The sequence below is a fragment of the Capricornis sumatraensis genome, chromosome 22, assembly GCF_032405125.1.
Source record: "Capricornis sumatraensis isolate serow.1 chromosome 22, serow.2, whole genome shotgun sequence".
NCBI lineage: Eukaryota > Metazoa > Chordata > Mammalia > Artiodactyla > Bovidae > Capricornis > Capricornis sumatraensis.
Window position 1 is genome coordinate 36,891,880 of NC_091090.1, and position 13,102 is coordinate 36,904,981.

The 13,102-nt window shown below is 37.7% G+C and overlaps 1 protein-coding gene across 1 annotated transcript in view; it reads left to right on the top strand.

Annotated features, from left to right (window-relative positions):
* DCDC2 (doublecortin domain containing 2) overlaps positions 1–7,002 on the top strand; it is a 144,546-nt gene extending 137,544 nt beyond the window's left edge. The window contains exons 9-10 of the mRNA XM_068960481.1: positions 4,662–4,970; positions 5,104–7,002. Coding sequence (XP_068816582.1) covers positions 4,662–4,970; positions 5,104–5,202 — 408 coding nt within the window. The 3' untranslated portion in view covers positions 5,203–7,002. The remainder of the gene's footprint in view (positions 1–4,661; positions 4,971–5,103) is intronic.
* The last annotated feature ends 6,100 nt before the right edge of the window (positions 7,003–13,102 follow it).

Sequence of the window (13,102 nt, forward strand, 5' to 3'; positions counted from 1 at the left end):
GTGACTAAACTAAAAGCAAGGGTGATTAGTTTATGAAAATCACACCCAGCTGTCTCAATGGACTGGAAGTTGAACCTAAGCCTGCGTTTTACCTGTATGAACCAAAAAGAGCAAGATGACTGCCGTGTCTTGCTGTATTTTATTTGTTTTCACCGTGAATGAGATTAGAAAGGATACTGCTCTAAGTGGTTCACTAGAATACAATTTCATTACTGCAAATCCTATACTATACTATCTCACAGACAACCTCTCAACTCCTTCCATTCAGTGTGAGAAAAATGGAGTGGTAACAGTAATAAACATACATATATCTATGCATATATATGTAGCTTTTCCAGTTTATAATGGTCTTTCATGTGCATGATCTCACTTGGTCCTTACTCAATTCTGTGAGGTCATTATTTCCACCAGACCATAGCTTTCTCTTCTTGCACAGTATCTATTTTACACTGCCAGTTGACATCACCGTTGTGGAAGGCATCAGTAGGCAGAAATTTTGTCTAGGAACCACTGCCCACCCCCCATCACCACCCCCCGCCTCGTGATATTCTTCAAGCCTGAACACAGTCCTTTGGGATCACAGGGGAATTGGCTCTTGCAGGAAGGAGAGGTGACATCATGTATGAGAGCTCTGCTTCCCTTCACTGTAAAAGGGACAATGTGATCGGACCTGGGAAAAAGGGCTCTTCCCTGCTTGTCTCTCTTCCTCCTTCTTCACTTTCTCAAGTTGAACTTGAGATTCTTACTCTCACCTTTTCCGTTTCTTTCTCCCCAGACCCTCTAACCCCGCCCTTTTGGTGCTGTGTGTACTCTCCTCTGTTGAAACTGTTAACCTCATCTGGATCTTGTAAGGCTCTTTGGGTGAGTGGCGGCGTGGAACGTGGGCTCCATTTACAGGTCACCCCCGCTCAGTGAGCTGACCCTGGCGTCTGGTGGATGTGACTGTCCCTGTTTAGCTGGGCAGTCAGCCAGGTTCAGCTTAACAAGCAGAGGCTCAGAACTTGGGGATTTTGAAGAAATTAAATAGTTGCTAAGTTTTTTTTTTTTTTTTTGATGAGGTAGAATGAGAGCACACTTAAAATATAATGTGGCTGTCTATTAATGGACGCCCACTCTCTTATAGAAGCAGTGTTTTTTTTTAATTTTTTACCTCTTTGCAAGCCCTTACTCACTATGGTATAGATTTTATCCTTGTGTGTGTGTGTATAGGTATAAAACTCAGTGTTCCTTCTGGGGATGATTTGATTGATGTATATACTGGAAACATCTTTAATAATTGAATGCTTGCTTCAAAGGAGATTACACCAAAAAGCACATTGCTTTTCATTTATTCATTACAGATCTGTCATAGAAGCATTTTTTCTTTCTTTTCTTTTTTTTTGCCCTGAATTGTAGTTTTGTAGTAATAGTAAATTTCTTACACTCAGGATATTTTAAAAGATTATAAGCCTTTTAGCTAATGTTATCGTCCTATTTAAATTGATCAAATTGGTATTTCAGCCCCATAATCTTGCATTTCTGAAAGCTGAGCTAACCAGATATGGCTTCTTTTGATGACTACTAAAATAGCTGTGCTGGGGAAAGTCTAATAGAAATAATGGGGTGAAACATAACACTGCTTGTTAGTAGTTGTGACAATAACAGCAAAGAGAACAGAGCCTGAATTTAGGGCTGAGTATCTCTGTCCATAAAAAGTGATTAGTGTATGTCGCAGCCCAGCTCTTTTCATTAAAGGGGAAAAAAATGAATATACATTTGGGAGTAAAGAAAAGAGTAGGATGAGAAACTCAAAACCAGAAACCAACACTCTATCATTTGGCAACTTTTAGATATAAATCCAGATGTCAGTAAAGGAAAACAGACTTTTCCCCATTGAGACAGCAGTAGTCACCTTAGCAGACTTTAGCAAGCTCTTGTAATATATTCTCAGAAGCAAGGGACCTATCTAGATTCCTGAATGATTACACTAAAATTTGAGTTTTCTGTTGTTTTTATTAAAGATTTTGTATTAAAAAGATGCTAACTTTTCTTTAAAACCAAAACCCAAAGTTGTTTTGAATAAGGCGAGTTTTGTTGTTGTTGTTTAGTGGTAAAGTCATGTCCGACTCTTTATGATCCCATGGACTGTAACCTGCCAGACTCCTCTGTTCGTGGGACTTCCCAGGCAAGACTACTGGAATGGGTTGCCATTTCTTTCTCCAGGAGATCTTGCCGACTCAGGGTTCGAATCCCAGCCTCCTGTATTGCAGGCTGATTCTTTACCGTCTGAGCCACCAGGGAAACCCTAAAGCAAGTTTAGGCATAGTGAAGATTACATTTTCCAGGAGACAAATAGACAATTATCCAATTCTCAGAGATAATTTGCAAAGAAATAGTTTTATTCTTACTGGCTATTAATGCTGTAATATTTCTGGATTTTGTCCTGTCCTGCTTCACATACTCTGCCTAATAATCTTCATAATGTTCCTTACCTCGATCGGCTGGTCTGTAATAGAAATCCAGAAATGTTTTGTTCTCAGGTCAGTAATTCTTTAAACAGTAAAAGTATTATTGTCAGCCACCCTTGAGTGTGCTTACAGCAGCAACTAGGTAAATTATCAACTGCTTGTGTTATTACTGTGAGGAAGAATACAGGACTTTGGGACAAGATTGCCTTGGCTTCCACCTTAGCCCTGTGTATTCACCTGCTTTGTGATGCTGGCAGCATTGAGTGATTTCTCATTTTCCTAATTCATATAATGGGCATCAGAAGCCTATTTTGCAGGGTTCCCGGGAGGGTTTTAGGAAATGGTGAATGTATGAGGACTGAGAGTGACGTTTGGCTCTTACAGGTGATGGGCGCTTAGTGTGCTTGCTGCCTGCCTTTTGCTCTCCACCTGTAAATGCAGTTCATGCCATCCTGTACAAATCTCTGCGCACAGATGTGTAAGCTCTGGCCTCAGGCCACCTCACCCTACCTTGAGTTACCGCTCTCTTCCCCTGCCCTGAGATCACGTGATGTGGTAACTGCCCTGCTCTGCATTCTTTGATGTCTTTTCCTGTTCAAAATAATGTGTTGAGTTTTATCCGGAATTTTTAGTCTACTCTGCTCCATTTCCTCCCTTCTTTACTTCCAAAACTGAGTGCATAATGGTAACTTATAAGAAGACTACTTATAGCCCCATAAGAAGAATTTGGGGCTTCCCTGGTGACTCAGATGGTAAAGAATCCACTTGCAATGTGAGAGACCTGGGTTCTATCCCTGGGTTGGGAAGATCCCCTGGAGAAGGGAACGGCTACCCACTCCAGTATTCTGGCCTGGAGAATTTATTCCATGGACAGAGGAGCCTGACGTGCTACAGTCCATGGGGTCGCAATGAGTCGGACACAACTGAGTGGCTTTCACTTCACTTCACAAGAATAATTTGGGCAGTTAGAGGAGAATGGGCTTTCAGAGTTAGAAGGGAGGTCAGAGTTATTGCATCTCAAACCTTCCTTTTCCAGATTCCAGAAGATTAAGGGACCTGTTCAATGTCAGATAGCTGGAAAGAGGCAGGTGTGGGGTCATAACAGAAAATAAATTCTATGTTCTTTCTACCTGATCCTTAAAAAAAAAAAAACTATTATTTTATTTATGGCAATGAAGAAATGTGGTAGGTTCAGCAAAGAATGAGAACAAAAATGAGAAAATATTTTATTATTATTATTATTTTTTAGGATCATGCAGTGCCAAGTGCTTTGCTAGGTACTACATATAACTTATTTACTCCCCATGGAAGTTTTATTACATTCTTTTTTTTTTTTTTTTTTCAAATTCTTGTTTTACAAGTGGGGAATCTGAAATTCAAAGAAATTGGGTAATAGTACCTGGCCAAGACTTGAACCTGGGTCTTTCTCTCTCCAAAATCTTGCCTCTGGAATTTTGCCTCTTGTTCTCTTTTAAAATAGACTTACATGTATCCAAAGAACAGTAAAAACTCCTTTGGAGTTTATAAAGTTCTTAAGCATTTTTATAGAAAGAACTTATTGTTTCTTGGCTTTGGATCTTCACGACAATCAATTTTTGTATTTGCAGATATATAGTCAGCTTTCTTAGGCATTATGTGGAAAGCTGTCCACATTTCTTTTTTTAGAAAACCTGGATTCACATCCTTGGCATCGTCGTCCCCTTTTTTCACACTTAGAAATTTAAATATATACCAAACACTAGTGCTGGGGATGATAACCTCTCCCCAAAGGATTTGTTTTTAATCTCCTCCTCTGGGCCAGACATTCCACTAAACATTGGCCAAGGATCTTATAGTTTAATTCTCTCTTTGCCATGGGGAGTAAGAACATTAATTTTGGACTCACATGCTTTGTTCTCATTCTGGCTCTTCCACTTAAAAGCAGTGGAATCTTGACCTAGATACTTGATCTCCCTGTACCTTAGTTTTCTCACCTGTAAAATGGGAATACTACCAACCTTATAGGATCATTGTGAGAATTCAATGAGAAAATATTTGCGAAGAGTGGTATCTATAGCTGTTCAGTAGAGGTTACACAGGACACACTGCATATGTGCAAACGTACGGAAGTTTTACTTGACAGTCATACTATAATTAGTATATGATTATAATGTGCCATGGAAAAATCTCTAGTCTGCTTCCTGTCTTTATCCATTATTTCTTTTGATCCATCAGAGGCCAGCAGAAATAGTAGATGAGGAAGAAGATAAAGAGAAGGAAAACAAGGAGGTGGAACAGAAGGAAGACTTCTCAGGAATGAATGGTGAAGTGAAAGAGGAAGAAGGAGACCAGGAGGAGCCGGAAGCTCCAGAGCAAGCAGAGGAGATCCCGGATCACAGGGAGGAGCAGGCGGGTTCTGCTGCTCGTGTGAACGGAGGGACCGATGAAGAAAACGGCGAGGAACTGGGGCAGGTTAATAATGAGCCTCAAGAAGCAGTGGAGGAGGAAATAAAGTCTCAAGGAGCTGGCAGTGGACATGAAGAGGTATTTCTATAGGGTTATTTATAAGGATTAACTGTTTATAAGGGTTAAAGACAATACTGAATCATTTTTTTTCCTTGTAAATTTTATTGCCTCTGTAACTAAATATCTTTATTTCCATCTATTTTTTCCTCAGGCTGATTTGGACCCTCAAAGACCCCCAAAACCAGAAGTGAAAATCACTAGTCCACAAGAAAATGATGACAATGAACAAAACAAGGATAATTTGTCATAGCATGGATGATTTTTTAAAAGAAAGCATATTGAGTATAAGAAAAATGAAGGATTAAATACTTGAAGAAGAAGTATATAGCTATTGCTAAACATAATGTGACAATCTGGTTGAATACTACCTACTGAAATTTAAAAGTAGAGGCCTGACTAATGGGAAAGACTAGATAACTTTGAATAGCTACTAAAGGAGAGTGACTTCTTTTTATGAGCTATGTTTTTAAAAGTCATGTAGAAAAATTAAGCGTAATAGAGGGGATTTTGCACTGGAAGACAGCCACTTGTTTTTGTAAAGATGAAAAAACACAGGACCATACCTGTTCTTTTTTTTCTGATTTTATTTTTAATAATACATACCTGTTCTTGAGAAGTAAGATTATTGGATGGCAGCTTATGCTAAAGCACTTATCTAAGAGGGCATAGAATTTTAAAAAAAGATAATAGGAATGCATGTACTATTTTTTTTAAAGCAATAAACCCTTGAATAAACTAATTGCAGCTTAGTTTCAGAGATAATTTGAAGACGGCAATAGACTGAAATGTTTCTGTGTCTCGTTGACATTCCTTTCTTTCTTCCTCCTTAGCCAAAATCCACCTTAACAGAACTAAAAGGAAAATGCAAGATATTCATTTTGGAAGGAGGAAGTATTCACTCAATGTATTCCGCCGCAATATTGTCGTGCCCTTCCCTGAAGTACTGCAGGTTTTAATCGTCAGCTTAAATGACACACACTCAGGAAGGAACTACAGAAAGGAACACCTAATCCTATCACTGAGCCTGTCTGGGTGGTTTACAAACTCTGGTATCCTATGGATTTTAGCTGATCCAGTCTACCATTACCAATAATACTCCTCTCTTCATATTATTATATTAGAAAACTCAATATTGGGTATTCCAAAGATTGAATTTTCTCCAAACAGTTTTTATTTTTATTTTTTTTTAACAAAAAGAGCAAGGCCATGTAGTTGAAAAAAAAACCTAGGCTATAAGATTTTATTATGCCTCAGTTTCTCTTGCTTTTTATGTTATTTTTTATTAGAACTGCCCTGTCATATTTTTTTCTCTTAGGGGTATCAGCAAATACTTCTTTTCATGGTCAGTTATATTTAGACTTTTAAGGAGATTCTTTTCTCTATAATTTGAAGCTATAGGAGAGAAATTGTTGAAAAAAGTATAAAAAGTGTCATAATGAAACCAGTTCCTGATTACAGTTCTAGGGTTAATTAAATTAAACCAGATTGCCTCATCAGGTATATGTAGGGGAAAAAGGTCACGTTAGTTTTCAATTTTTAAGAGATGATGTAGTTCTTCCTTAAATATAAGAATAATATGTTTTCTCATATTAAAGAATATTTTTTGTTAGTTATGTAGAAATTTGCAATTTTAACTTCTTGTGCTTTCATAGAATTCATTGTTAATGATGATTTTGAAAGATTTACCCCCCCTCCAGGTTTTGTAACCAATCATCTTGGAATTAAAGTTATATAAAGAGCTCAATAATACTATAGAAAACTGATATATTTTTCTTAAAAAACTATTTTAATATTTTCCATAAATAGGAAGTATATGCAGTGACTATAACAGTATTGGAAAGAGATACTGATATACAGGTGTATTAATTTAGGAGGATGAATTATAAATGGGGCACTCTATTTTCAATATAAGCTCTAGATTGTTCTTTCTACTAGTAGGTTTATTTTTTCAAGTGAGACAGTATAAAGCTTTGCAGGTGATAGGCAATCATCTTAATAACCTTTGTTGCTAGGGCAATAGACTACTTTGTTTTTTAATGTTAAATTCCTACACTATTACTGGGTCTAGAGTTAATGATTTCAAATAGTTTATAAAAATAAAAGATTGCATATAAGAAATTATAACTAATTATCAAGGTGATTCTTCTTTCTTTAATGAAGATTTTATCTGTCTCTTCCTTCTTCAATAAAGATACTGTCTCTCATTTTTTTCCTGTTCTTTGCTTCATCATACTTAAAATTTTGGAGAAGGGAATGGCAACCCACTCCAGTATTCTTGCCTGGAGAATCCCATGGATAGAGGAGCCTGCTAGGCTATAGTCCATGGGTTGCAAAGTAAGACATGACTGAACGACTAATACACACACACACACAGACACACACACACACACACACACTTAACATTTAGGTTTGGAGGAACTTTTTAAGAGTCATCTTAGTGAAGCACACTCAGGAAGGAACTGAAGGAATGTCACTTTAAATGAAACACAAAGTTTGGTATTTAAATATACTTAAGAAAGTGATAGGCTACAATAACTGTAGCAAAAAGTTTTAACATTGGGATATAATACTCGTATGTGAATATTTCACCACCTGTCTATAAGATCAGAGAAGGCAATGGCACCCCACTCCAGTACTCTTGCCTGGAAAATCCCATGGACGGAGGAGCCTGGTGCGCTGCAGTCCATGGGGTCACTAAGAGTTGGACACGACTGAGTGATTTTACTTTCACTTTTCACTTTCATGCATTGGAGAAGGAAATGGCAGCCCTCTCCAGTTTTCTTGCCTGGAGAATCCCAGGGACAGTGGAGCCTGGTGGGCTGCCGTCTATGGGGTCACATAGAGTCGGACACGACTGAGGCGACTTAGCATCTATAAGATATAATTGTGACCTAACTTGAGGAATGAACAATCACTAATGACTTTAAAACACTTTGCAAGCATATGTTACTAAGAAAGAAAAAGAAAAAAAAGTCTTATCAAAGAAGAAATCATTAACAGATGATTTCTGTAAAGGGTCATTTTGGAGATGATTTTAACACAAATGATGCAAATTAATTCACCTCCCAAACGATATTTTTCTTTTGGGAATGGTGGCCTCCGTGGAAGATTAGCTCCACAAATTGAGACTCACTGACTGATTTGGAGACCATTTATATGAGTGAGCAGAAGGGATCTTGGTTAGGCTTCAGGTATTGTTTTATAAAGGGTTCTATGAAAAACTGATGGAGCTTTTATGTGGTGACCAGTCATGGAATGTTTTGATCTGTTATTTCTTGTGACAGTTTTCCGTTTTAATTTTTTATTTTATTTTTCATAGTTTTAATTTTAATCAAATGCTTTTCTTAGATTTAATTGCATTTAACACACTTGTCAACAATGGGTTTGTTAGTTGACATGGAACACTGGGAGTTATGTTGCCACCCCATGGACGGCAGCACTCCAGGCTTCCCTGTCCATCACCAGCTCCCGGAGCTTACTCGAACTCATGTCCATCGAGTTGAACTAAAGTCATTTTTCACGCAAAGGACAGTTTATCTGGTTTAGCTTCTATTTAAATAGCATTTGAGCATCCATGGATTTCTCCTATAAAACAAGATACCCTGGCCATAAGATAACATTTTACTCCTTATATTTCTCTATGATCATGGGATGACTTTTTATTTAAGACACTTTTGGAGGGGCGGTTTTAGAAAGCCAGACTCATAGGAAGAGATTAATAGCCTCTTGTGCCTTGCATTTTATTCTGTGTTAATTCTTGTTGTCGTCTGTAAGCATAGACCCATATATATATATATATGACTCGGAGTCAGTCAGGTCTCTCTGTAGGCTCACAACTGTGAAGCCATACTAATATGAATTTATGTTAGCTCTTCTAGTTTATAGTTCATAAACCAACATCCCCCCAAATTTCACTGAATACCCTGTCTTCTACCCAAAGGATAAAGCAAATTCACCCAGCTAAAATTGTGGCCACTGAACAACAGGAAGTCTTCTTTATTTTGTTAACTGACTCTCCTAAAGGATCAGCTCTATCCTTTCATTTTTTGCTCAACAAGGAGCCAAGGCAAAAATTTAGAAAGTAGATTAATTGCTAAACAGAAAGCTTCACATCTGAACTGTTGCCAATCTGAACAGAAATAGACCACATAGATACACATAGACACATAACAGACACTCACACAGATGCACTCACACACTTTAAAAGGTTGAAAAAGACTTCCTCAGGCACAGCATTATTAATGCAATAAGGCTCTTGAGAGAAGCAATGGATATAAACTGTTAGGAAATGCTAAGAAATGATGTATATCATGGTGCTTTAAAAGTTAGTTCCCAAAGACTATAGGATATTTTAAATTCTTCTCAAAATAAAAATCTACCAGCATTTTAATGGAAAATTCTAGGGAAGGGTGAGATATGTATCTATCTCTATAAGCTTATTTCCCCAAATTAACTACAGAGTACAGTTCTTCAGTCATCAGCCTTAAAGTACCAAAAACTTTAGGTGCAGAATATGTCCCGCCAACACAGGATCTGTGGAAAGTCATTACTGCTTGTTAATGTGTGTGTGATTTCCACGAACATCTAGAGAGGACTCTGGTATCAAGTAGCCAAGTTCACTACAAATAGAATAAAAGTCTGACTTACTCATCTATTAGTTTATCTAATTTTCAAATTCAGGGCAGAAGATTTTTAGGTTCCTTGTATGAGTGATACATCCTGAAATGGAACAGTTTTTTTTTTAAGGTTAGTCTGCTTTTCTGAGGTGATGAGCATGTACAGTTCTTCATTATTAAATATCATTTTTGTAAAAAGTGTAAGATTCTTGCTTTTCAGAAAATATCCTGGTATTTGGATGGGTCTAGTTTTGTTCTTACTACATGAAATGTGTATATTTCTTACCATGACAGTCTAAGTGACTTGGATGGAGAACAAATATGTGCCCCCACATGTTGATGAGGAAGAAAAATACTGTTTTTGAAGAGGCATAATGTCCTGTAGGATATGGGGAATTAGAAAAGAATTTTAAAAAGTCTTGATAACAATAAAGCATTTATAAAATCAGGAGATGACTAATGCAGGTTCATTGACTTGAGCCAACAACGACTTAGCTTTAATCTATGAATGGGACCAAATGAGTTCTCCGTAGTTTCATCTGCTTAAACCATATATTTTAATTGAAGGTTTGAGTTATTGTTAATGTAATGGCATATGGCAAGAAGAAATGATAGTAGTCAATTTTAGAAGAAGATAGCAGAAAACCTATTTTTTGGCTTCAATGTTTTTCTTTTGTCTTAAATCCTTAATATGTCCAAAGATAATGGGTGATTATTGAAGTTTTATGTAAAAATTAAGGTGAGCTTATCATTTTTGTATGATTTATGTTTAGAACTCTTCTTTATAAGGAAACTTATTTATGTTTTGATCAAATTATGAGCATTTAGGTTTTTACTTCTGTATCAGTGCTCACTCTAAAATATGTTTGCTCTATTTTTTCTCACTCTAAAATATGTTTGCTGTATTATTTTTAGCAAATAGACCTATGTTTTATATAATTAAAATGTGTTTGAATAGTTTGTTTATAATGTTGTGTTGCTAATATTTCATGTATTAATTTGTATATGATATTTTTCATAAGCATAATAGTAACTTTTGATTTGAACCATGTGGAAATTCAGCATATTAAAAGATACTTCTGTTTCTATTTGGCATAGGTATTAAACCTCATTATGTAAAGAAATTTTTTTATAGCTTCATATACATGTTGTTTAGCTGATAAAAATTTGAGGAATTTTAGAAAAAAATTGTTTTTTTCTTTTATGAAATGATATTAGAGAAACACAGGTTCAGAATTTTTGCTATGATAAATATACATATCTTTAAAACAGAGAAAGTTACTCACATTTTTGTAGCTAGAGCTATAGGAATAAATTCACAGTCTTACAAAGAGATTGGTTAAAATTCTGCTTTGGTTTGTGAGAGATTCACTGCGTTCATTCTATTGAGTTAAAATTTTTTTTTTCCTTTTGCGCTTGAAAAACAAAAGCAATTAAGCACACCCATTTTGCCTTCTTGACACATAATAACAACGTGTGTGATTCAGTTACCATAACTAAGAGCACATTTATGTACCTGTCAACTGTCAATGTGCAGTTGAGCTCTGTATCTTTGTTATTCCAAGGGCAAACCTGAGCAATGGAGGAGGCATCTAGATTGCTGGTCAAATCTCTTTAGACCATATGACTAATTGTCACTAGAAACTTCCCACAACCAACAAGGACTGTACTTTCTACAAGGTATTGTAAAATGGTTAGCATGCATTGGCTATAAAATTCTTATTTATGAAAATAAATATACAGCTTTCCTGCAGGTTTCTAAGTATTTTTTTTTCCCCTCGGAATGGAACTGTAATCTATTAGATCATTGTCCAGGTCTCTCAAATACCCTCACAAACTAGATCTTTCATTAACAAGACAAATAATTCGGATATGTCCTACACTTCTGTTTCCATTTATTATGGGTTTAGTAATAACAAAAATGATTTTGAATTGCAAAAAAAAATACACTTCAAGTTTAAAATTCAATGAGACACTCTTGGTTTCATTGTATTTGTTCTTTTTGGATGCATAGAACTCTGATGACTGTCCTGGCCTTCCCCTGACTCTGGTTGCTAATATTCTGACTTCTCTTCCTTCTCCTCAGAGTTTCTCTGAGCAATCTGCGGGACACAGTTCCCACCCTGTCCCCAGGCCACTAGCTCACTCAAGAACCAAGGGCCTGGAGAACCCAGGGGAGAAGGATTTGATCCGACTCACACTGCACTCTCTGCGACGAGGACCACTGTCAGGCTGACCATTGACAAAGTGGCTCTCTAATTGCACTCTGGGTCTCACCCTAACTGTCCCCCGACCCAGGTTCTCACGGTATCTGGTCCAGCACTAACAGTCACTAACGGCTGTGGGCCAGCCCTGCCCCCTATTGCACTAATACCATTGATTGAACATGCTGTTTTCCCCTCATTAATTTGTAGTGGGATCTACCCCAAGTTCTCACTTGTTTTAGGGAAGTTCTTGGCCCAAGATTGGAGGACGGTCCTGTTATAGACTAAGTTACATCCCTCCAGATTTGCAGATTGAAGCCCCCAACCTACAGTGTGACTGTATTTGAAGAGAGGGCCTTTATAAGAGGCTGCTGCTGCTGCTGCTGCTTGCTGCTAAGTCGCTTCAGTCGTGTCTGACTCTGTGCGATCCGATAGACAGCAGCCCACCAGGCTCCCCCGTCCCTGGGATTCTCCAGGCAAGAACACTGGAGTAGGTTGCCATTTCCTTCTCCAATGCATGGAAGTGAAAAGTGAAAAGTGAAAGTGAAGTCGCTCAGTCGTGTCCAACTCTTAGCAACCCCGTGGACTGCAGCGTACCAGGCTCCTCCGTCCATGGGATTTTCCAGGCAAGAGTACTGGAGTGGGGTGCCATTGCCTTCTCCACTTTATAGAGGCAGTTGGGGTTAAATGAGGTGGGATTCTGTTTTATAAGTCTGTCCTTATAAGAAGAGGAAGAGGCTCTGGAGGAGTTTACTCTCTTTCTGTGCAGAAGGAAATGGCAACCCACTCCAGTATTCTTGCCTGGAGAACCCCATGGAGCCTGGCAGGCTACGGGTTGCAAGAAGTCGGATATGACTGAGCAGCTAAGCACATACACACACTCCCTCTTTCTGGACACATGCAGAGGAAAGGCTCTGTGAGAACACAGCCGGAAGGTCACCATCTACAAGCCAAGAAGAGAGGCCTCACTAGAAACGAAATCTGCCAGCACCTAGACTGTGGAATTTGAGCTCCAGAACTATAAAAAATCATCGTTATTTAAGCCACTCAGTCTGTGATATTTTGTTATGGAGGCTGAGCAGCCAAGACACATCCTTTCTCTTTGTTGAGTCCTAAATTACGTAATAGGATTTTTTTTTGGTGGGAGAGTGGGGAGTCAGTGAATATACAAAAGAAGATACTAATTTAGAAGTTTTTTTTTTTTTTTGACAAATTCTGTTTATTTTATACTCAAGAAAACGTGAAGTTTTTAATCTTCCGCTAATGAGTTCTCTTCCTTAGAAGGGTATTAGATTAGAGGCTGTGACTGTGGAGAGGCGGATCCAAAGGG